The sequence below is a fragment of the Clarias gariepinus genome, chromosome 5 (genome assembly GCF_024256425.1).
Source record: "Clarias gariepinus isolate MV-2021 ecotype Netherlands chromosome 5, CGAR_prim_01v2, whole genome shotgun sequence".
NCBI lineage: Eukaryota > Metazoa > Chordata > Actinopteri > Siluriformes > Clariidae > Clarias > Clarias gariepinus.
The window spans coordinates 11,013,087-11,038,303 of NC_071104.1; the positions used below are offsets into that span (position 1 = coordinate 11,013,087).

General features: G+C 37.2%; 1 protein-coding gene across 4 annotated transcripts; it reads right to left on the reverse strand.

The window, feature by feature from the left end:
* Nucleotides 1-1,086: 1,086 nt before the first annotated feature.
* Nucleotides 1,087-23,525, reverse strand: mcf2lb (mcf.2 cell line derived transforming sequence-like b). Of its 4 annotated transcripts, none has more exons than XM_053497178.1 (31): nucleotides 23,266-23,525; nucleotides 17,382-17,465; nucleotides 15,245-15,359; nucleotides 13,892-13,982; nucleotides 13,690-13,809; nucleotides 13,444-13,560; nucleotides 12,046-12,195; nucleotides 11,844-11,968; nucleotides 11,630-11,744; nucleotides 11,399-11,518; nucleotides 10,642-10,833; nucleotides 10,070-10,261; nucleotides 9,314-9,470; nucleotides 9,041-9,099; nucleotides 8,752-8,831; nucleotides 8,589-8,655; nucleotides 7,566-7,681; nucleotides 7,404-7,473; nucleotides 7,216-7,308; nucleotides 7,032-7,124; nucleotides 5,414-5,539; nucleotides 5,098-5,319; nucleotides 4,763-4,855; nucleotides 4,594-4,672; nucleotides 4,124-4,181; nucleotides 3,046-3,149; nucleotides 2,895-2,960; nucleotides 2,608-2,682; nucleotides 2,190-2,299; nucleotides 2,042-2,111; nucleotides 1,087-1,483 (listed from the first exon to the last, which is right to left on the reverse strand). In XM_053497178.1, the coding sequence occupies exons 1-30, from the start codon at nucleotides 23,345-23,347 to the stop codon at nucleotides 2,058-2,060; spliced, it is 3,225 nt and encodes a 1,074-aa protein (XP_053353153.1). In that variant the 5' UTR covers nucleotides 23,348-23,525; the 3' UTR covers nucleotides 1,087-1,483; nucleotides 2,042-2,057. The 4 variants fall into 4 exon arrangements, with proteins under 4 accessions (XP_053353153.1, XP_053353152.1, XP_053353151.1 ...); XM_053497177.1 differs by lacking the exon at nucleotides 23,266-23,525 and adding an exon at nucleotides 20,197-20,313; XM_053497176.1 differs by lacking the exon at nucleotides 23,266-23,525 and adding an exon at nucleotides 18,375-18,468.
* Between the last annotated feature and the right edge of the window lie 1,692 nt (nucleotides 23,526-25,217).

The window sequence follows — 25,217 nt, forward strand, 5'->3', positions numbered from 1 at the left end:
CTCTGTGAAATTTTACATTGATTTTAAAAATACTACTTTTGACATATAAAGCATTAAAGGGTGAACTGGTAAGTTTAGATACTGTCTTTCCCACTCTCATTGATCACTCAGGTTTGTTGACGGTGAGGTGATTGATTGCTTTACATCTCAGGGAGCCCTCATGTCTGTGTTTCCTTCTGGCTCTCGCTTTTAATTATGCTGTGATAGTTAGTCCTGGCGGAGTCCCTGCTTCCACTCTGCACTAAATATACAGTATATTTACATTGTACATTATGTGACTGCGACCATATCTAACTGTTATCAGTTCTCTTTTGCTCACCCCTCTCCTGTTCTCTCGCCCCCTCTTTCTCTTCCCTCTCTCTCTGTTGAGCTACACATGTCGTTCCTGAGCTGCCAGTGATCCAGACTCCCTCTGCCCTCTGGACCTGTCTGACTTATCCTGGTGCCCCGCTTCTGGTTGGAGATCTCATCACATGGATGACCCGTGTGTCTCTGTGGGATTTGTCCGGTGTCTGGGGATGGTTTCACTCTAAAAGAAAGACGGTTTTGGCCTCAACTAATGTTGACAGCTGTTTCTATGAGGACTTGACTTGGCTGCAGTTGTTCGATAGTACAGGACTGGAATTTCCTACGAGTCTACCTGAGCCTCCAATAACTACCTGGACTCCATATTAACATCAATTTACATCAAGTGTTATACTGAACTGCCTGCCACCTAACACACTGTATAAATGCAGATCAATTCCTGCTCTCTGTTTCACCTAAATGAGGGTGGGTTCCCTGTTGAGTCCGGCTCTTCTCAAGGTTTCTTCCTATTACCATCTCAGGGAGTTTTTCCTTGGCACTGTCGCCCGCGGCTTGCTTAGCAGGAACTATCTGACCATTATCTTACATTCACATTCCATACAAACTTAAATAACCCTTTTGGTTGTGTAAAGCTGCTTTGCGACAATGACAATGGTTAAAATCACTATACAACTAAAATTGAATTTAATTGAATTAATATAGAGTGAAGCACTATGGAATGTCACCAAGGGATACAGTACAAACAGCTCTACTTGTAGTGATGTACCAGGTTGCAAAAAGTCTGTTAAAGGTTTAATTTTATTTAATCTATACATATACAGTACATTAACAACATTCTATGACTATAAACAGACATACAGACTTTAGTACAGGCACAGCCATAAAACAATATTTGCATATATGATATGCTAATTATACATGGACGTTTAGGGTCTACTCGTGCAAAGACAAAGCTGATATTTGCTTGATGTGAAGAGCATTAGACCTAACCACCATAACACCTGCACATTGGAAGTTCACTTTCATTAAAGGGCTAGGAACACTGTAATACAACGAAGTGGTGTATGTTTTGTGCTGCATTATGTGAAGGAGGAAAACATGAAGAACAGCAGGTGGTTTTCTTGAAGTACTCTGGCCCCTTTTTCCTTATGCGAAATATTCTTGGAATTACTTCAATCTGTAAATAAAAAGAAAATAAACCATGTGCTAAATCTGCATAATTTTTCAGGACTTTAGATACCCCCAGATGTTGAGATCTCTCCAGGTAATCATGGACACTGGATACAAGGTGTGTGTACAATGTAAGCTCAGAATGTAAAAATGTTAATGATTAGGTCCCCAGTTGCTGTGTATCCACCTATATGAACTATTGTGATACAGTTATTATGCTAATTTAGAAGCTGAGAACCAGGAATAGCATTTTTATAGATTTTTCATTTTATTTACGTACTTAATTAATTGCTGAGTTGGGCCAACAAAACCCTTTTTTAGTACTTTATCATTATCGGTTGTTGTATCGATGCTTTATACAATATTGGACAAGGTCTGCTAAGGCTATTGTGAAAGAGCTTAACCTCACTATCTGAATGCCAGACCTTCGGACCAGACCTCAGCTCTTGTGGCTGAGTGGGAACAAATTCGAACAGCCATATTCCAAAACCTTCTTAAAAGAGTGGAGACGGCATATATTGTAAGTACTTTCAATAAAAAGTTTTATAGACCAAGTTTCACTTACTATCACCCATCATCCTTTAAGATTCTGTCACTTTTGTTTCTTCATCTGCAGCATTCAGATGGTCAAAGTTCTAAAAGAAAAGAGTTATAATGAAACTTTGAACGTTCTACTTTCATGCAAGCAGAATGAAACATGAACATGTACATACAAGCTTATTTTCTTGTTCCTCTTTCGGCTCTGCAGTCACTTGATCTTCAGAGGTGAAAAATCCACGGTGCTCCATACAAGTATCCAGTGAGACCGAACCTTTTAGCAATCCTGAGAGAGAAATATAAAGCAAGAATTTAGCTAGAAAGTAGGATGAGGATACTGAAGTGAAAGTGGAGGACAGGGTTTGTGGTGTATGAAGGTAAGTGAAAAAGAAAAGCAAGAGAAGCCATCACTGTAGCAGTCAGACAAGATCATGTGTCAGGTAGCCCATGTAGCAGAAAAAGCATGCACAAGTGCTGAATCAAGGACAATGCCAAAGTGGAGAAAAAGCTCAGTGTGACACACATTAGATACAAACCTAAAACCACATGCCTTCCCAATACCAGCCCTAAAAACTTGAGGATGCATACAAGTACCTTTCCTACGATTCTGAAACAGGCTCGATGTACTTAAGCGCCTGACTCCACTTAAATTGGGGTGTGACCCTGTTTCTGAGAGGAGAATAACCAATCAGAATTGCGTCATGGCTTGGCATAGTGATGCCATAACAATAATGTTACCCTTTAGGGCGAGGTTTTAAAAATTCTTAATGTAGTACAGTTTCAGTTGTTTTAATGGCAAAATCATATTTTCCTATTCAATCTGCTAAGATGATAAATAAACCTGTGTGTACAGTATGTGTGTGTTTGCCTGGATGTGGCACCTAAAGGTGTCGGGTCACTTTTGATATCTTGTCGCTTGGGCCTTGTGTCAGAGCTGGAGAAAGACCCTGCAGTCCACAGAAGAAAAAAAAACAAAACAGGATGAATAAAGAAAGCAGATCACCCATCCACTTTTAATGTCTTTGTACTCACTTGTTGCTCTCTCTTGTGGTTTTTTGTCACTTGTGCTGCTAGGTTCATTGCCTCCTTCCTCATCTGTCCTTTGGTTCTCGATTTCCCCATTCACATCTACAGGTCTACACATTAGAGTGAATCAATTTCATAATGTTTAAACCTGGTTTATATTTAAATGTCCACTAATTTGTGTGCAGAATAAAGCATTGCATTCGTAGGTGTGTTTGAAAGAGTGTGTAATGTATTAATTCGTCATCCACTTGTACAGGGTCGTGGGGACCTGGACACTATGGGCACTGAATGATCTTACTGTGCAAAAGTTGTGAGCCAGCCCTCATTTCTTAAAATTTTGCTTTCAAGACCCAGACTTTCTTGTATTTTTAATGTAGTCTTTTCAAGCTTCCTGAAGGAAGTTTTTGGCACTCATTTTCAGCCCAGTTCCAATGTAAGCAGTTTTAACAGAACGTTTTTTGTTTATTAAGACACATAGTGACTTATGAATCATTCAAGCATAAAAATCATCTAGCTTGAGGCATGAACCAGTGAGAAACAGGTGCAGATGACAGATGATCAGGCCGATGATTACTGTAGTGATTGCTGGTGAAGCTGTATGCTGAGTGGTTAGAACAGACAAGAGGGGAAACAAGGTTGCTGCTGAGGTTGTTACTTGAACAACTAATTTTTTTATCGAATTTTAAGGCACTTCAGCCTGTTAAAACATTTGATCCCATTCCTTTAAATGTATCTATATCATATAGTTTAATATAAAGAAATGAGGGGTAGCTCAAGACATTTTGCACGGTAATGTAGACTTATTGCACAAAACAAAAAGATTTGGTTGTGTTGTTGATTGTCTATAATCTATACTGTAAATCCCTTCAATATGTACATTGTTTCTGATTAAATCAAGTCAGAAACAAATTTATGATGACTTATGTAGGTTGTTTTTGTTTTTAGACTTTCTAATATTTGAATATTTAAAGTAGTGCTTTTTTTTATTGGAGAAATTATAATGCAAGGTTTTAAAAATGTTTAGCTAGTAGTGACAATTATGAATTGTTTTATGAAGAGTTGTCCAATTTGTATGCACATTTACCTTTCAGTTGAATTGTCTTCTGCAGTTAAGTTAGCAGTAGTCTTCTGCTGGCTAGCTTCTGTAAGATATATTTTTTTAAGTGTTTATGTACTGTATACTTACTCAAGTAACACATTCAAATTCAGTGAGACAAGCATACAAGAATTCAGCACTCTCTGAAAATAACCCTACCACAGTTCACAGTCCTAAGTTTTATACTCTCATACTACTTTAAACACCCTTTCTGTGATACTGAACTTCCAGCCTTCTAACACACAGTATGTTTCCTGTCGAGTCTGGTTCCTCTCATGGTTTCTTCATATTGTTATCTTAGAGAGGTTTTTTTTTTTTTTTCGCCCTTGGCCAGGAACATTCTGATAATTATGATATATATATATATATATATATATATATATATATATATATATATATATATATATATATATATATATAATTATTCAAATTAAATTAAATAATAATCATTTTAATACCCCTGTAAGCCTCCAGCTGTCCTGTTAGAAGTTTCCGGATTTCTCTCACCCAGGTAGTCTTAATCTCTTCAGATGCTGCCTATATAATAAACAGAAAAAAACATATATGTTCTTTCTATATTCAGGTACAAACAAAGCAGGTACACGTCCAATATTAATGCAAACACACCTGCACAGTGTACACCTCATCTCTGGAGTTTAACCAGATCTCAAACTTTTTATTGTCTCCTTTGGCATGTTCAGTGATTCCAATGGCACTCATCTAAAAAGAAAAATGCAGAATACATACAGTACAGTAAGGTGATTGAAGTTTAGAAGATATTTAAAATAGTTTACAACAAATTATCTACAGTGATTCATTATTATCTTAAGACATTTTTTGTGTTAGAGGTTTCAAAAAGAAATGCACACACACACACACACACACACAGGAAAAGGTTTACAGACTTCCTTCCTGTCACTGAGAGATACAAGCCACAGATGCAGGTACATCCACACACTCACGCTCAGCTCCTGTTTGAAGCTGTAGGACGGCGCTTTTTCATAACCTTCACCGTTTTCCTCACGTTTCTTACAAAAGAGCAGAGCTTTCTCATGTAGGAACAGGTGCCTCTGCATCGGCTTGAAACGTGCCAGCTCCATCATCTTCACAGGGCCTCGCTTGTGTTCTGCCCACACACTAAACGAACCCTGCATTAACAGCCGGCCCAGGTCGCCAAGGTTACCCTGCCAGGTGACAAAGATAAATGATAGTTATTCTGAACCAGGAGAACTTTTAAACAGGATTAGATGGAGTGGATTGTGGGTGTTTGTGAATCACCTCATATCCGTTGATGGCTATGAGGTGCATTGAATCATTGACAGCCTTCAGAATTCCCAGTAAAGATGAGAGAGCTGCCTGCAGCTCCACTACACCCTCACAGCCTTTACTGTATTTAATTAGCTCCTGTAAATAGAGTTAAAAACACACACACACACACTAAGAACACTGGGTCTTTGTGTTCTGTATTTACATTTTGGCTCCATCTACTGGCTTTGAGTGATAAGGTTATTTTTAGTAACGGATAAGGAGATGGAACGCCACAGTAAAATGTCACACTGTTATTTCCTCCTTAATTTGTTTAAACTGGCATTTGATTATAAGTATAGAATAGAATAGAATCATTGAAGAATCCTAAAATCATAGAATCATAGTGTAGAATTGAAGGTTTTACTCTTTATATATTTTCTATTTGCAGTTTCCCTTTATTGGAATTTTCATCTCTATTTTTTAAAAGTTTGTTAAATGAGCCAGAGATTCGATTTACCATGACACTTCAGGATCGTAACTTTTCCAAAAGGTTATGCAATCGATTTAATTAAAATTTTGAAATAGAAAAAAAATTGCATTGGTGCTGTTAAAAAGCATTCCTGATCTTTATTATTGTATTTTTTGCATATTTGTTACACTTACATGGTTCTTTAATGATTCATCAAACACATTTTAATGTTACACAAAGATAATTTAATGATAATTGCATTTATTAAGGGAAAAAAGCTATCCAAACCCATCTGGCCCTATGTAAAAAAGTAATTGCCCCTCCCTAATTCAACGGTAAAAAAAAAAAAAAGGCTTTACAAAAAAAGTTAAACTTTTTGGTAGGTGTGTGTCCGGTTACATATTATGTAAAACTAAGACCACATTTCATTAAAAAAAAAAAAAACATCATACCAATAGTCACAACATGGTGGTGGTTGTGTGATGGTCTGGGGCTGCTTTGCATGGGTCCTTGCCATAATTAATGGAACCATAAATTCTGCAATCTATCTGAAAATCTTGACAGAGAATGTCAGCCATCAGTTTGTGACCTTAACCTCAAGCAAATTTGGGTAATGGGATTTGGGGCAGGATAATAATCCGAAGAACACCAGCAAGTCCACCTCTGAACAGTTCAAAAAAAGTCAAGTCAAAGCCAAGTCAAAGTCCGGAATTAAATCTCATTGAGATGTTTCTGTATGACCTTAAAAAGTCTGTTCATACTTGAAAACCTTCAATGTGGCTGAATTAAAACAATTCTGCTAAGAAGAGTGGGCCAAAATTTCTCCACAGCAATGTGAAAAATTAATTGAAAGTTATTGCAAATGTTTGATTGCAGTTGTTGCCACCAAGGATGGCGCAACCAGATATTAGATTAAGAGGTCAATTAATTTTTCACATAGGGCCAGGCAGGTTTGGACAGTTTTTTTCCCCTTAATAAATGAAATAGTTTTAAAAGTGCATTTTGTATTTACTCAGATTATCCTTGTGTAATATTAAAATTAGGTGGATCATCTGAATTATTTGTGTGCCTACTATGCAAAAAAAAAAATCAGGACTGTAGTATGATTGGGATTTGCATCCTATATACTTTTTCCTTGGGCACATGTATAGACTTACAGAAGCAAATCCCCTAAATTACCTTCAGTAAGAGTTGGTATTTTGTAATTCTCTGAACAGGCTTCAGTAGGTAAGAGTCCAATCCCAGCTTGTGTTCCAGCTTCTTCTGACATTCCTGTTAGCAATGTAAGTCACATTGGGTTATGCCAGTGTGTGTGTCTACACTACATGCGTCTGTGTTCATTTGTGCACTTCTGTGTATTTACCTGAAAGAATGCACAGTCTGAGCACTGTCTCCACAAACTCTCAGATCGAGGTTTATTGTGGCAGTATTTCTCATAAATCTGCAAGTCTCCCATCTAATAAAATGCCAAACACAAATCATAAAGTTAGTAAACCACTGACTGCATTCAGGGCCTAAATGAGTTCCTGCTTGTTCATCCTCAGGACTCACCCTCTCCAGAAAACAGCGGCCCACAAGCTCAGGGTGGTCTGTGTAAGTCTCCAACTCTCTCAGAAATATCCTGAGAGACAGAGGGGTGTGTTTTCAATACATTAAAATGTTGCCATGTTTCAAATAGGAATTGAAACATCTGTCCCATTAGGTCAGGCTCACGTTTTGTGAAAGAAGTAGATCTCCTGCATGTTGCCAAACAGCACATTCTTTTTGTTCTGCAGGGCAGCGGGAATGCTGGATGCCATGGCAGGGTTGTCCATCTCAGCAGCATAGCCCTGTATGGTAAGAAACAGCACACATTACCATTACTATGTCCTCCATGCTAACGTCTGAGGGCAGAAAGGGTAGAAGCACATGTCACGAAAACCTGAAGGGTTCATTTTTTTAATGAACAGATTTGTATTGTACTTGTAAAATACATTGATTAACCACGAAATAACCATTTATTGTCAATTATATACCAGTAAACTCGTAAAAAGACCATGGTCACTCATGACTCATTCATGTCTGACCTTACAGAACAGCTAATGTAACACAACACACACCATGGGGTGCAGCAGGCAAAGAGCCCAAGGCCACCGAACTGGCCTCTAATCTCCCCAGATCCCAATCCGATTAAGCATTCATTAGACACACTGAACAAATATGTCTGATCAACAGAGACCTCACCCTACCAAAGGATCCATTGCCAATGTCCTGGTGCCAAACACTACAGCACACCCCAGAGGCCCTGTGAAACCATGCACTGAGAGGCCAGAGCTGCCTACGTAGTATTGTTAATAATGTATTGTAATGTTACTGCTGTTCTGTGGAGGTGCTCTATAGTCTTTTATCTTGTCTTTTCATAAAATGGACAAGAGTATTTAGCCAAACCTATTAATCACCCAGAGTGCAGCTCGGCCAGGTGATCTTGGGCACTCACCTGAGCTGAGGTTGCCAATAAGCCTGCTATAAATAGTCATGTTTTTTAGTTTGTTTGCTGTCTTGCATCTGTTCTGATACCATGTTGTTAAGTGTTGATTCATGTTGTTGTATTAGCCTGTTTTATTTCATGTGAAATGTGATAGTTTTGGTTTGTTCATGAATAGGTAACTTCTGCACCTATTCCTTGCCTGCTAAACCCAAAACTTGAAATACATAATAAATGTATATTCTGTATTTCATGCTTGAAAAATGTATTACCTGTAGAACACACAGAAGTTCTTCAACATATGCTCTTTCTGTTTCCAGCAGCTCATTCATTACATGCCTGCGATAGCGCACACAAAAAAATTCATATAATGTAAATGCAAAACATTTTCAATGTTTATCAAATATAAAGAATTCTTTTTAATCTCCAACAGACCTGCGGAGTACAGCCAGGTTTTCCTCCTCATCCGACACCGAAGCTGTACGGTCGCCTCCATTATTTTGCTCAGAGGACGGCTACACACAGACAGGAGCATTATTTCTCATGATACATAGCATTAACCAATAGCTTAAGGTTGGCACATACAGTACGCTCATGCAAAATGATGAGGCGACGGAATATACAAATTAAGCAGGAACTGACTATGTGTCCAACACTTGTTAAGAGACAAAGACAAGATACTAGGATGTTTGCGCAGTAAAACGTGATCATTAAAATAACTTACTTCATTATATTCACTTTGTGAGTCGGTACTAGCATAGGTCTTTCCACAATGTCTAAGAGCTGAAAGAGAATACAGGCATTGTAGAGCATTTCAGCAGTGGTCTAGAAGCCCAGATATTAGACATTCAGTGTAGCCTCAAAGACTTTAAAGTCCCACAGACATTTCAGATATTTGAAGGACAAAGACTGAGAGAGAGAAAGCAAGAAACACTGATGTAAATAGACATTTCACTTGCATGAAAGGAAACCAATTAAAAGGAAGATTGAGACGAACCTGGTGAAGATGGAGGTGATTTAATAGCTTCAGGTGTCGGAGCTACAGGCTGGACTGGGCGTGTCTGTTTGGCTGCTAGCTTTTTTAAACTGACCCTCCTTTTTTCAATCATCTCCTGTAGCAAAGTCCTCTTTTCAAACACTCGCTCTACTTGTTCCTGTAACACACACGAGAAGAAACGGTGGCAACAAGTTTAATCTGAATCACATTTTGTCAAATTCTATGACCTACCTCCTTAATAACCCAGTGTAATAACAGCAGCCAGTTGAATATTAAATCATACCATGTATCATGTGGCATCACTTATATTATGTTCAGTTTTACAGAAAGTCACCAAAGGTGTCTTCAGATCACCCTGTAACTTTAACCCTCACTTGAAATAATTCATTCTCAAAAATATGTATAATAAAACATACAGTCCCATCAACTGCTCAACATTCAGCATCACCAGTATACTAAACACCAAATTGATCATCTTTCATCATCTGCACCTGGTTCCTACTGGTTTGTGCCTTAAGTTAGATGTTTGTTTTTTATGTTTGAATGAGTTATAGGTCACTGTGTGGCTTTTCAGACAAAAAACCTTCCTCTGAAACTGAATTTAAAAAATGAAAGGCAAAAACTATTTGTTATGACTATAATGAAAACTACAAGAAAGTCTGGCTCTTTGAAAGCTAAATATGTAAAAAAAAAATTACAAGACTTTCGCACAATGTCTGTTTCTGAAATGTGGCTCTCCTCATGAATGGTCCTTACCTTCAGCTCTGTGGTTAACACACTTTCATACTCTTGACAGAACATACACACATCCCACTGCTGCAGCTCGTTGGCTGTCTCCATGTAGCACTCCAGCTCCTGCAGTGCGGACTCCGCCCCCTCCTGTGACTGACACTTGTCAAGCTGCTGAGACGCCAGCATGTAAATACCATCGTCACACCATTTACTCACCTGAAAAAGAGAAAGAGCGAGAGAAAGTTACAATATTGACGCATGTATAAGAGTTTTATAATACAGCAAAAACTAAATAATTTTTTAAATGGTATTTCTAGAACTTTTAGTGTGTATTTTAGTGACTTATTAAGGTTCTTTCTATAAATTATGGCATTGCACTTTTTTTATATTCTTAATATGGAATCAGTTCTCTAAAACATCATTATGTAGCAACTGATAATAATGTGTTAATAATGTAATATTCATGTTTAATATCCTCAGTAATATATACAGTCCTCCACCACCAACAGCCACGGCCCATGTGCTATATCTGCCTAGCAATAAATGCTATATATATATGGCTCTCTAAATTATTTGTGTGTGACGTGTGTTCTCACAATCTGCAGTTTCTGGTGGAGCTCGCTGGCCTGTAGTAGCAGACCTCTTTTAGCTTTGAGCATCTCCACAAGTTTCTCTCTGGTGTTTTGCAGGTCAGCACACTTCATCCTAACATTATCATCACTGTCTTCACAGCTGTCAAGAAAATGTTGGCCTTCAGTAATCAGGGTTGTCATCCTGTCCAGAAGTTCCTGAGAAAAAAACAATGATAATAACCAGTTCTCCTCTATATACTATAATACATCTTATATGTTCCTCATGCATCATGATGATAACCAGTTCTCGTCTATATAGTATAATACAATGATGATAACCAGTTCTCCTCTATATAGTATAATACATCTTATATGTTCCTTATCCATCATGATGATAACCAGTTTTCGTCTATATAGTATAATACATCTTATATGTTCCTCATGCATCATGATGATAACCAGTTCTCGTCTATATAGTATAATACATCTTATAAGTTCCTCATCCATCCATCCATCTAGGAAGCTCAGTTGTCCAACTAGAGACTGTGGCCAGTGATAAACATTCCCATTTTTATAACTATGGTAGGACCTCTGGCCAGCATTCACACACTACGGGTAAATTGGAACATCAATTAGCCTAATCTGTATAGGACCAAACCGAGCATCAGTGTTAACCACTACGCCACCATGCCACCATATATCCTCATATCATCAATGTTATATTACAGGCTACAGAGGTGTAATCAGTTGTTGTGTGCAGTTTTAACAGTAAAAGACTTACAAATGATATGTCTTCCTGGTCAGTTAGTTCTTTGAGGAGATGTTCTGTGTGGGCTTGGCTTATTCCTACATGTGAGAAAGCAGCCAGTCTTTTAGTCACTATCTTCATTTCTGCGGACACCTGCAAATAACATACCATAATAATAAGTTTAGACACAGCCAATCTGCTTGAATTATCACATGGGTAGTGATGCCTAAATGTTCGAGTATAGTTAATGTTAATTTGTGTGACCTGCTGAAAGTTGTGTTCAAACTGGCAGAGTTGCAAGGACAGTTCCAGCTTCTTCTGATGCTGTAGCCAGAACTCATCAAATGCTAATGAGCTCTCATTTAACTGAGACATAAGTCTAAAAAAAAAAAAAAAAACGGAAGCGTTATAAAATATGAATTTAGACGAAAGAGTGGTAAACTTTGATGTAATTTCATGTTCTGAGCTCCACATTCACCTATGCACAGTGGCCAAGTTCTCCAGCTGGTCCGGGTTCAGAGTGCTGTCTGGATCCCTACGCACTGGTTCACGGATGTTCCCCAAGATCTCCCGTCCTTGGCCCAGAGCTTCTGCCAGCTCCTCCTTTTGGCAGCAATTCAAATCAATTTTATTTAATTTAAACAAACAGTTAAACCTACAGTATTTTAGCTGAATTGTACCTTCATACTATCTTTCTTGCTGCTGTGTGTGTTGAGCAGATTGTTGGCTGCTAGAGCGGTGTTGGGGAGCTCAGTCTCTGCCAGTTCCCTACCAAATACCTGCAGTCTTTGTGTCATCCTCTTCACTAACACAGCAAAGCCTTCTATGTCCTATAAGCACATGGAAACACAGCTTGGGTTAAAGGTACACAAGGGGAAAATCTCAAAACATATTTGCATGTGTGGAAATGCTTAGGTTGAGTGTAGCTTCTGAAACAGACCACTATTTCATCATGTATTTGTTGCATAGTGTTAAAACTGTAATACAGCTTTGTGTTATGATTAGGGCTGGATACCCAGAAGGTACCAGCCACCCTTTTTCACAGGTTCTTTATTACAGAAGAAAACCACATTTGGTTTTACTCCAGTCAGCCAAAAAAAGGAATACAATTGAAGGTTGTAAAAGCTTTGCTTGATCCAACATTTAATGGCTCAATTTTAGTGAGCTATAGCCTCAGATTTCTATTTTAGAAAAACCAAAAAGAAACCTGATGTAATCCAATGAACATTAACTGAAGTTCTTGACCTATTATGCATTGTTCTTCAGCCACATGATATATACTATGCACACTTGCAAAAGTGGAGACATGATTATAACTCACCTGAAAAGGCACGATTATAACTCACCGGAGGCATTTTTTTTGTGCATCCCTATTTGATGTTATAATAATCTACACCTATTCCACTAGATTTTGGAACATGACTGTGGAAATTCATTTCACTTTTAGCCGCAAGAGCATTACTGAGGTCACGCACTGATGTTAGGTGAGGAGACCTGGGCTGTCCAGCATTATGTTTAAAAAAAAAAAAAAAAAAAAACACTTGTTATTGAGACTAATCAGAAAAAAAGGCTTCAATTTGCTAGGGAGCATAAAGATTGGACTTTTGGATGAGTTCAGATTGACCCTATTCCAGTGTGTAAGAAGGGAGGTACATGAAGCGATGCACCATCATGCATAGTGGCCAAGCCTATGGAGGCAGTGTTATGATCTGAGGTTGTTTCAGTTGCTGGGTCTAGGCTCAGGAACGGTATGTGGCAATAAAATGAAGTCAGTTGATGACCTGAATGTACTGAATCACATCTATTCTACTGCATTGTGTCTTTATTGTGCACAGTTGTGCATATTTTAGACGGACGGACGGACAGACAGACAGACAGACAGACAGACAGATAGACAGATAGATAGATAGATAGATAGATAGATAGATAGATAGATAGATAGATGGATAGATAGATAGATAGATAGATAGATAGATAGATAGATAGATAGATAGATAGATAGATAGATAGATAAATAGATAGATATGGCATTGAACCCAAATGAAATTCCATATTACAAGTATTTGGAAGCTTCTTACTGTTCGGTGAGAAATCCAGGTGTCGTGGCAATAATGCTGAGTGCCACCTAGTTCTTGGGTCAGCTGACTTCGCTCTATATAAGAATGTAGCTCAGCCACTGAGCTCAGCATGATAACCTGCTCAGACAAATACGCACATTGCATTCAATATATTTTTGTACCTATTTTATTATATGTGTAATACCAAAGAGAAACATGGCTTCAAAACGCAGTAATTCGAAACATTGATATAAGTTGCTTACTTACTGGCACTTTCATTTTGAAATCGTCTCCATGGAATTTAAAGAAAATATCTGAAAGAGTGCGCTGGAGGAGTGTGTGGGGACGCAACACCAAAACCAGCCGTAGGTTACTTGGAAAGCCACTCTATAACAAAAACATAACTTATATGTCTTTCTGCTCATGTAATCATCACATCAATATAATTAATGCATCATGACACACTTACAGAAATGCGGAGTAATGTAGCTTTCAAACAAGCCCAGCGATCCTGGCGTCTGTCAATCACTAAGATGAAGCCCACCCCTGCTGCACTCAAACTGAAACACACATAGAATTATTTAGAAAAATAGACCAAAATGTTAGACCAGTATTATATAGGTGCTACACATAATCTGTGGAAAATACTTATCTCAACTGTAACAAAAAATCTTTTATGATACCATTTTCTCTTAATATATATAATTCTTTTTCATTTAACCATCACACATATTTTTCATTATAGTGGGAAATGCCAATTATATACAGTACATAACAAAACAGGTCATATACACCGATCATTATGACCACCTGCTTAATATTAAGTGCGGCCCTCCTTGTGCCACCAAAGCAGGTGTTCTGACACCTTTTTAAGGAAACCAGAAATAACCTTTTCCGCAATTAGAGCTAATGTACAGCAGCTCTTATATTGGATCAGACTACACGAGCTAGACTTTGCTCCCCATGTACGTGAATGAGCCTTGGCTGCCCATCACCCCTATCACCAGTTAACAGGTTTTCGTTCCTTGGATCGCTTTTGGGTGTTGCTCTGACCCAGTCGTCTAGCTGTCACCATGTGGGCCTTGTTACAGTAGGTACAGTTACAATACGTAAGGATTTGAGTGACTCTGACAAGGGCTAAATTGTGATGGCTAGACAATTGGGTCAAAGCAACTCCAAAACTGCAGGTCTTGTAGGATGTTTCCAGACTTGAGTGGGGAGAACCAAACAGAAATGGTGCAAAGAATTAAAACTTGTGAACTGGCAAAAGGATCATGGCCAGCCAAGGCTCACTGATGCATGTGGGGATGAAGCCTGGTCCATGTACTCTGATCCAATATACTGTACAGTAAAAGCAACTGTAACTCTAATTGCTGAAAAGGTTAATGTTGGTCTCTATAGGATGGTGTCAGAACACACAGGTCATTGCTGTTCTATTGACACAAGGGGATGGTCATAATGTTATGGCTGATCTGTGTATAAATGGATAACTGATGCACAGCTGGTGGCCCAGGATTTCTCAGAAAAATTTATAGAAACGTGATATTTTAGCCAAATATTGGATGCAACTGTCAGGAGGTTTAAGTCTTGGCCTTAGATGGATTGTCCAAGAAGATGTATGAAGGAAAAAAAAATCTAAAATCCGTTACAAAGATGATCCTTATGTTTTTCCTTTAATGCAAGATTTCACCAAATATTAACTAAGTGGGTTGCCAAAAAGAGCAAGGAAAAATGATGAGAATAAAATACTAATACTAACAGCATATTCATTTGATAAATCAGGGGTTCATTTTAATAAATTCCACATAAAACATGTGTTTACCTGGGAATACTTGTCACATATTTGAGAACACTGTGAAATTCTTGATCGCTGAGCTCACCAAATAACGGGTATTCTGGGAAGATGATGATAGGGCTGCCATCCTGGCCTCTGCCACCTAAAGTAAAGTCAAAGCAGAAAATACTGGAGAAAAGATTGCAGCTGGAGATCTGAAAAACCAGCAGGGGGCATTTAGGAGCCAATTCATCTTGGGTTTCCAGAGTGATGGCAGAGACTTTTTTTACACTCAAGCACATGACTGAAATGCTGTGATATACTTTGATCCGTCAGCTGATGGTCTGACATACTTGCTTAGTAACGACATTGTAGACAAGCAATGTGAACAGGAGCCAGAGACAGAGTAAATGCTCCAGGTTAGGAAAGGTCTGGTCCATACACTGGTCTGTCTCAGTCGTGTGTGCTGTGGATCTCATGAAGGCTTTTTACAGAAAAAAAGAGAGAGAGAAAGCAGCTGGGCAAAAGTCCCCAAGTCTCCCATGTGATCAAAATATTAATCTGACTAGTCAGTCTATTCTTCCTGTCGTCATGACAACAGGGTAGAGCCTACACAGTCATCGTTTAGCTCAGTCTGCTCCATTTACAATGAAACAAATCGGTCAGCGCCGACTTATTCTCTCACTCTCGTGCATATGCACTCTGCTGTGCTCTGGCCTATAATTTTAATGATACTTCATAAAAACTGTCACATGCAATATCGACTTGCGATCAGTATTGACTCGCACTGCTTTCTTCATGTCAACTTCTGTTTATATTTTCCAACCCAGAAAGAAACTCTATACCTCCATCTATGACAAGGTTGCTCTGAAATTTTCCTTGAAATGAAAATACACAAAATATGCTAATAAATAGTACGTTGAGCAAAGTGGATGAGGTCAGAAGGGAAAGTGAGCAATAGCTTGTCTGGGTTTTGGTTGTAATTGCAATTCACCTCACAGGCAGCGGCAGTTAAAAAGAAGCTTTTTTTTTTAGTATGTGTTTAAAATCTGAAATCTGTGCAGCTGTGCATACTCATCTCAACCCCAACCCTATAGCATAATTGCCAAAGTTTATGCATGCTCCATCTTTTGCAAGATTGTGAAAACTCATTAGTGCAACATACTGTAGAGGTATAACACCTGTTACATTTGTAACTGTTAAGAACAGCAACATGTGGCACAACAAAGCCTTAAAATACTTAACTAATATAGTAATCATGGTTACTTTGACATCCTCAGTCAATTACAATACACATTTAAATAAGTTATTAGAGCACTGAACACTGTGTTAGGGCCTCTCTCTCTCTCTCTCTCTCTCTCTCTCTCTCTCTTTCTACATAAAATTTTAAAGACATCAGCATTTTAGCAATACTAAAACCAGCCTGTCTGGCAGATCAATCATGAAATGGTTTATTAGAATTAGTGGAAGTGGGTTAAAAACCATCTAACGCATTATTTAAACCTGGAAGGATAATGAGGAACCTTTAAAAGAAATGTGGTTGCAAAAAAAAAAAAAAACCCTGAATGATCATGATTGGTGAAGTTGCATTTTTGCAGAACAAAACAGACAGTTCTTTCTATCACTACTAGACAATCACTACTACAGTATGTTGAATAGTGAAAGTAAGAGCATTTCCACGCACGATCGAGAGAGAATACTAAACACAATTAGAAGAGAGAAACGTCTTAGGACTGAATAGTAGTGTGCCCATGGAAAAATCACTTGTTAGTAAGACTAATCAGAAAAATAAAGCTTCAGTTTAAAAGGGAGCATAAAGATTGGATTTCGGAGCAATGGAAAAAGATCACGTGGTGAGGAGTGATGAGTCCTGATTAACTCTATTCCAGAGTAATGGGCGTGTCAGGGTAAGAAGGAAGGGATGCACTCATCATGCATAGTGTCCACTGTACAAGCCTCTGGAGCCAGGGTTATGATCTGGGGTTGCTTCAGCAGGTCAGCAACATTATGTGGTAATAAAATAAAGTCAGCTGACGACCTGAATGTACTGAATAACAAGGATATCAAGAGTGGTTCTGGGAGCAATGGACTGACCACCACACTGTATGCAATAATAATAGTTCTGTTTATAAAAGCCAAATCTGAGTTGTAATATTTATGGTGAAGCTGAAAATTTTAATTTTACCAGGCAGAAGAGCAAACTTCTTCTTAAGCTCAGTCATGATGTCCGCAGCACAGACTGGACTTGTCTCTTTTTGCATAATTTCATCTGTAAAGACAAACAGAAAGTTATGTTTAAGTTAAAAGACACACATAGCTTTATGGGTGATAATAAAATGAACAAACCAAATAAAAGATTACTTTGCATGCTTTACATGACTAAAATACAGTATACATTTTATTTTTATATACTGCATGTGAGAGAGAATGTTTCCATATGTTTTTTTAGTAGTCTGTTTTTTGCCCAGAGGGGCTCCCACGCACCACCCCAGACAGCAGGTAAAGATAGGGCATTGTACTGTAGAAAGAACACCACCCTTCCTTCACCTCAGGACAAAAACCGGCATACACTGAAGGAGATGCTGTATGACTTGAAACACACCACATTGATTTCTGAATATTTACATGGACTACAAAGGTGTAATTAGGAAACAAGAGAACAGAGGTAGGCTTTTGGAGTCAGGTTCATGCCCTTGGGACACACACACACACACACACACACACACAGAGGGGCTCAGAACTTCCATTCAGCTACTGTTACAGCGGTCACAAGAGCCCAGTTAACCGCCTTGAGTAAGTGAGTCTCACAGGCATATCCCTTTCCCTGTTCTCATAGACGCACAACCACAAAATGCATTTTGACATCAAAATTTTTAAATGATCAAAATTTTATGGATAAATCTTTCACCACATTTAAATAACAAAACAGTGACAAAAATAATGTGATATGGTCAAACAAGAAAAAGGCAGAGATTAGGTACGCAAATCCTAATTAAAAATAAACAAAATAAATATAATTTTATATTTTTAACTTTTTTTGGTGTCTGTGTGTACAGACTGGTAAAACTTGTTCACTTGCACTCAAGGTTTGTTTGTTCTCTTCTAACACACGCTCACACAATTTGCTTTATTAGATAAGAAAGGGACAAAACTGTCTATTCGTCCTTCTGTAACTTACTGTAAAGGTGACGGCAACAGAGAGTCAAGCGGTGGTATTTTTCTGCCTCTTTTAGGGGAATGTGTACACTTCGTCGTCTGTGTGGTACATCCATCTCTTTTGACTGTTCTGCAACTCAAAGCTTCTCTCTCATGGTCTAATATGAGACAGCCACATCCAGCTTGTGTGGGAACTCGCTACCTGAGACAGGTGTTTCAATCTCTCTCTCCCTCTCTCTCCCTCTCTCTCTCCCTCTCTCTCTTCCTCTATGTCTAAAACAGTTTTACTCAATGCTACACCTCCTATAATAGGAAACCTTTTTTCCTGAGAGTCGTTTAAGAATGGACGTCTGTGAGTGTGTGTGTGCGTGTGTGTGTGTGTGTGTGTGCGTGTGTGTGTGTGTGTGTGTTTGATCTTATCAGCGCAAGTGGTATAACAAAGGCTGGATTCAGACCATTCAAATAATGTTGTGTGCTGTCTGTGGCGAACATGGTGAAAGTTGCAAACCACAGACTCTTAAACATAGTCCATCTCTTTACTATCTCTCTATTTATTTGTACAGAAAAAGAAAATCACAGTGGCAAAATTGCTGCAAATTATCAAATATGCCATATATCACACAATCTAACTAATCTTTTTATTTCTAAAAACATATTTGTTTAAGATTAGTTTGCACATGGGTAGGTGAGATTGTAACAGCACTTTTGTCCTTGAATGACGTAACTCAGGGTTATACTGTACTGTATGTAGAGGATATATAACCTTTTGTTATCAGTAATAATAAAGGGATCAATATGCCGAAGTGGCATGTAGAACAAATTCTGTAAAGCGAAGATGTAAAGTTTGTTTCTTAAGTTTAGCTATCCGATATGCTCATAATATTTGAATCAAACATTAACCAAGCTAACGCTTAACTTTGGTTCAAATTGACAAAAGTCACTTAATGATTTTTTTTAAATGTTTTTTTGTGATATGTTGCAAAAGATCAAATACACTGTGATAAAAATCGTATAGTTTTTAATTGGATTTTCTTTATCTTCCTCTGGTAGTATAAGAGATCACTTTGCTCAGAATAAACTGTTTTAATAGAGCCTATACTATTAGATATAAGTTATTAGTTATAATAACTATATCTCTTTGATATTATGGGGTGTTCCACTTCTTATCTGTTACTGAACCATATGAGCACTTGACTTTTTCGGTCTGGTTTATCTTTTAAAGAATACAACAATTCCAAAAAATATATATTTTCCGAGAAAAAGAAATATCCTGTAAACTGCATATTAGAAGCAGTTTTTTTTTCATCTTAGCATGATTTTATGTAAAATTGTTATTTATAGTGTTTTTTAATGCACCACTATAAACATCATAATAAAAACTCATTCTCATTTGCTGCGTAGTCTCGGTGCATAATAAAAAACAAAGAAGAAACCATCTCAGACACCGGACACCATCTCAAACATTGACTGCATTTAATAAAAAATTTATTCATTTGATGAAAATCGTGCCTAATTCATTTTTGGTCAAACTGATGATTTTGGATTTTATAATGAAAAAAAAACAGAGAACAACATAGGAGGATAAAAGAAAGGAAAGAGAAGAAAACTAACAAGAAAAATAAGATTTGACCATGGTATATAGAGTAATAGAAAATACTGTGACAAATTGCTTAGATGTAGAAATGGCACCATTAGTTTTTTTTAAGACAATGCGCACATTAACATTTTCTGATATAGTGACTATTTTTTACCTTCTTTATGCATGTTTTTATACTTTAACCATGCACCAGTATTACATTTAAAGTGATGTAGAAATAATATAAGTGCATTTTAATAACACTCACCCAGACCCTGTGTTAACGTCATAAGAGGAAACTTTTCTACATAGCTGCGCCATTTGACTTTTCGCTTCCTGGGTTTTCTTAACATGTTGTTGTTCAACTTTTCTGTCTAGCTTCCATGCTAATAGAACAACTGGTGCACACTAATAAAAAATGCATTTAGATGCTCCTCAATTCCTTAAAATGCATGAAGCTCAATCTGAGTCCCACCATCCCTGCCACTGAACTTACTGCATGATTACTGTGGAAAAGCCTCAGCTTTAGTTGCATTGCTTGTGCTGTCTGGTTTTGTACTCAAGTCCTGCTATACACACACACACAGTCACACACACACACACACACACACACAAGATTTCAAATGATGTTATGTCCCAGAAAGCACCTCCAGCAGGGATCCCACAGGAAGTGGCTAACTCACACAGTTCTTTCCCCACTCTGCCTCAAACAACATATTAATAGTAATAAAGATTCAATACGCACTCTTAACACTTTTCATTTTATTTGATGATCATTGTTGGCTTTTCTATGTGCATTGAATTTCACCAAGTCATGACCACTGGCAGTTTTCATTAATTTCTGCAGACTATGCGCTTGTTTTTAGGCCCTTGTTTGCAGGAACTCTCTTCAGTGATAGCAGCTAGGAAGGGTTTATGGCCAAGGGTAACAATAATAACTTAATAACTTTTCAATCACAGCTTTTACATCATTTGTCATGCTGAACTCAAGCTGAAAAGTCCTCTGTTGCCTGCAAGGTGAATTATATTTTCCCCTACTGATTCCACCAACACTGTGAGACTACATTATGTAGGCTATATATGGCTTTTCCAGTTGGGCAGTTGGGCCAAATGTAAAAAGTGGCAAAACATGAAAATAAAATGAGTTTTTTTTTCTAATAAAAACATATTTGTTCAAGATTTTTTTTAGGTGGGTAAGATTGTAACAACTCTATAAAAAACCTGTAGAAATAATTATATTGTATGTACAATATTTACATATTGAGTTATGAGCAATAATTTACATCTGAGTTATGAGCAATAATAAAGGGATCAATATTCTGTACAACATGCGTAAAGGAAAGATGTGATGAAATTATATGGAAATTAATTATCAGTGAAAAATAATATAAAAGTAAAACACTATTTAAAAATCATTTTATGATGATTACCCTTTTCCTCAAGCCTCTTTTTAAGAAAAAAAAAAGGCTGGATTTTTTTTTTCCTACAGCCTACTATTATTTTCAATGTTTTATTGCCCCAAGCACTACTCTGTCAACTTTGCATTTCATTCATATGAATATACAAATACCTGAAGGGAGCAATTCAGGGGAAATAAGTACTTCTCACTCTAATAAGTAACTTCCTTGTGATATTCATATACCGTATCTAATCAACAAGAAACATTTGATGTACAATACAGACTTGTCCTTTCCATGTTAAGTTAATGTTACTGTGTTTTTGTTGTTGGTTGTTCTTATTTTTGTTTTTCTTACATAGTTTTGCACTTACAGATGCTGCAGTTGTTTAATTAGTGACTTTCCTCTAACTTTACCAAACTATTGTGTTTTTAGCACAGGTATAGCCTGCATGAAGTGAAGTATAAACATCAAAAAGCACAAGTAAATATTCTTTAATTTTGCTTTCTTTATATATAATTTCATTTTTTTTTATTTACTTGGCCAAAACATGGTATTGTTGCTAAAAATTGTCTTAAGTAATGAAGTGAATTTTCATATAGGATCACATAACACCATTTTTCATAATATTTAATGTTTCTACAAATATACATACACATAATTGCATAAATATAATTTCCTTCCCTTTTATGTAGTATTTATAACTTTTCAATTTAAATCTTTAAATGATCTTAATTGTCATTCAGATGAAACTTGGCCAATTTAGATTTCACATTAAAAGACATAAGGCTGAAAAACTATATTATTCTAAGATTGTTAAGACATTTCAAGATAAATTGACGTGGTTACAGACACTACAGATTGTTTGCTTTTTAGGCTTTTACTAAGGACTATTCAAGGAACAATTTTTACACCATTTTTTGTGTTAATACTAAATATTTTAAATTATTATTGTTTGAAGCAAGACAGTATAACGCTGACAATTGGCCTTTTTAGGGGCACATATAAAATCTCTCTCCAATAACTCAAAATTTTTAAGGAAGCAAAATTTGTCACTTCTATGTCGCAACTTCAGAAGTAGTTTCTTTGGTGCACACATTTTCTACATAATATATATAAACATAAATTAAATGTTAAAAATAAAAATGTAATCAACTCCAATATTGTACTTTGGCCAATCATATGTTTGTCAGGTCCCCTATTAATAATTAAGTCCAGTAAAATAGTGCTTAGCCAGACTATAATTGCTATGTTGACGGTGTGGAACGAAAGACATTATGTGGACTAAATAGCACCTGTAGATTCAGTCACATCTTGGATGACCCCAAATGTTTTCCCAAATTTGTAATTACGCTGTTATTGAAAGCTTATTAAAAGCAATTCTGTATTCCCATATACTACAGGTACAACAAAATGTCCCTAATGACCTGTATCTAAATATAAGTGTGACATCATTTAATTCTGACACTAGCTGTAATCTCACAGCGAGCTTGATTAGCTACTTTCTCTCTCTCTCTCTCTCTCTCTCTCTCTCTCTCACACACACACACACACACACACACACACACACACACACACATGGAAAGGCACACATGAAGAGAACATAAAAAAAAAAAACACTTATCAGTTAACATTATTTCTCTGTAGCCACAAAACACACAACACATGAAAATGGAATAAATTCAAGGGGCATGTTTTTTTTCCAGGAACATTTTATTTAAAAAAATTTAAACACATATCAAATTTGTTATTATATAACAATTAAATATATGTTTCTCTGTTAATTTTTAAAACAACAACTGTGCCCTTGAATTCATGAACAGAGCTCTGGATGATTACCTAACAGAGACAGAATGTGCGTCACAAAAAAAAAAAAAAAGAAATACAGCAAAACACAAGAAAATGTGATGTTAACTCTCACATAGACACACACTCCTTACCAATGTTATGAGTGACATAGCTCAGTCTACGCAGCAGCTCTTGCACAACCCCCTTCTTAGTGTTCACCCAGACCATCGCCATCCTCCAGCCAAGACCAGGAGAAATAGATGAGAGAGAAGGATGGGATGCAAAGGGAAGAGGAAAGCAAAGCAAAAAGCACCCTGCTGTACCTTAAATACGGGTATTGCAGCCTCGCATAGCTATGCAAAGCAAAAAGGGAAAGGAGTGCAAGGAAGAGAGGAGGCTGAATGTGTGTCTCTGTGTGTGTGAGAGAGAGAGAGAGAGAGAGAGAGAAGGGCAGAGGGATCTACACACGTAGAGTCCATAGGAAAAGACACGCATGTGCATGAAACCTCAAGAGCACAGCCTGTGATATGGTGCCACCTTCAGTACCATAGCTGCCCCTACACCCTGCCTCTGAAAAAAGGCTTATGGACATTTTTAGGTCAGATAAGATAAAACATCCAAAATGTTATAATTTTTTTGGACTTGAGTCATTTCTAATCAGAAAATGAATTGAATGTGTGAAACCACTGCTATTTTATATAGATTAAAGTAAATAAACTCTGAATTTAAATTAAGGTAATCTATATAGATTAAAGTACATTTTATATAGATTTTAGATCATTCTTAAATGCCCATTATAAGAGCCATATAAGAGTCATATGTAAAAATATAAATAAACTTTTAATAATATTCACTTGTATTTTATTTATTTTACTATTTCATTCATTTATTATATGTCCTATGTTTTGTAAAGTGTGGGAGGCCTGAAGTATGTCCAAGGGAATCTAGGGGCAGAAAGTGGGGTGTCAATCGATTGCAGAACATAAGCACCTTATTTCCTTTAGGCAGTTTGGAAACATTTAAAAATATCTGAAGGAACTCCAAAAAAAGTATACTATTCAAACTCCACTCACACATACCCCAAATTAAAAAGAGATTAGGCATGGTTTAAATCCCCAACCTTAAAGATGTGTGTACCAGGGGTAGCTCAGTGGGTAAGGCATTGGACTACAGTTCAGAAGATCCCAGGTTCGAACCCCACAACCACCAAGTTGCCACTGTTGGGCCCTTGAGCGAGGCCCTTAACCCTCAACTGCTCAGATGTGTAATGAGATAAAAATGTAAGTCGCTCTGGATAAGAGCGTCTGACAAATGCCCAAATGTAAATGTGTAAATGTACGATCAGGGAGCCTAAAGCCTATCCCAGGAAACTTAAGTTAGGGCATGAGGGGAGCCAATCCATCGCAGGGCACCAGAACCCAGCCTCCGGAGGTCAAAAGTGACAGTGCAAACTGATTTAACATAAGTTACTTCTACTCTCTTTCCCTCTTCCTTGTGGATTGTTAAATTTTCCCTGCTACTACCTTCCTGTCTCCTCTTGGATCTGATGTTAATGTGCTAACTCTTTTCAATTTTCAGTCTTTGTTTTTCAGGATTTCATCAGAACATTTAAAAATGTTTTTTGTTTTTTGTAGTAACAGATGTACATGATACCAGACATTTGTCCAAACATATAAAAACTCTGTTTTTTGAGACCTTTCTGCCAGACATGTTTGCGTGTTTGACTGTGTCTCTCCAGGCATCAGTAAGCTTATCAAAGCAGAGCGGACAGACGTCAGTGTGAGGCAAACATGCTACTCTCTAAGCCATCATGCATCCCTTCTCCACTTTATCTTACTGTTTAGTCTGTTTGGTTTGTTCATAGAGTTTATGGTAATATATATGGAGAGGCCCAAAAACTGTATACACACTTCAACAGAAAAAAAAAAAATGCCTCTTTCACATGATAGCATTGAAGATGGTGTGACTACTGACATCTTGAGAGAAAACATAATACCACACATTGCTGCCATAATTCAAATATATTTTAAAGAACAAAGGTAACAACTGTTGAAGTGTGTACAGATTATTTTGGGTGAAAATATATAAGTGTGTGTTCATATCA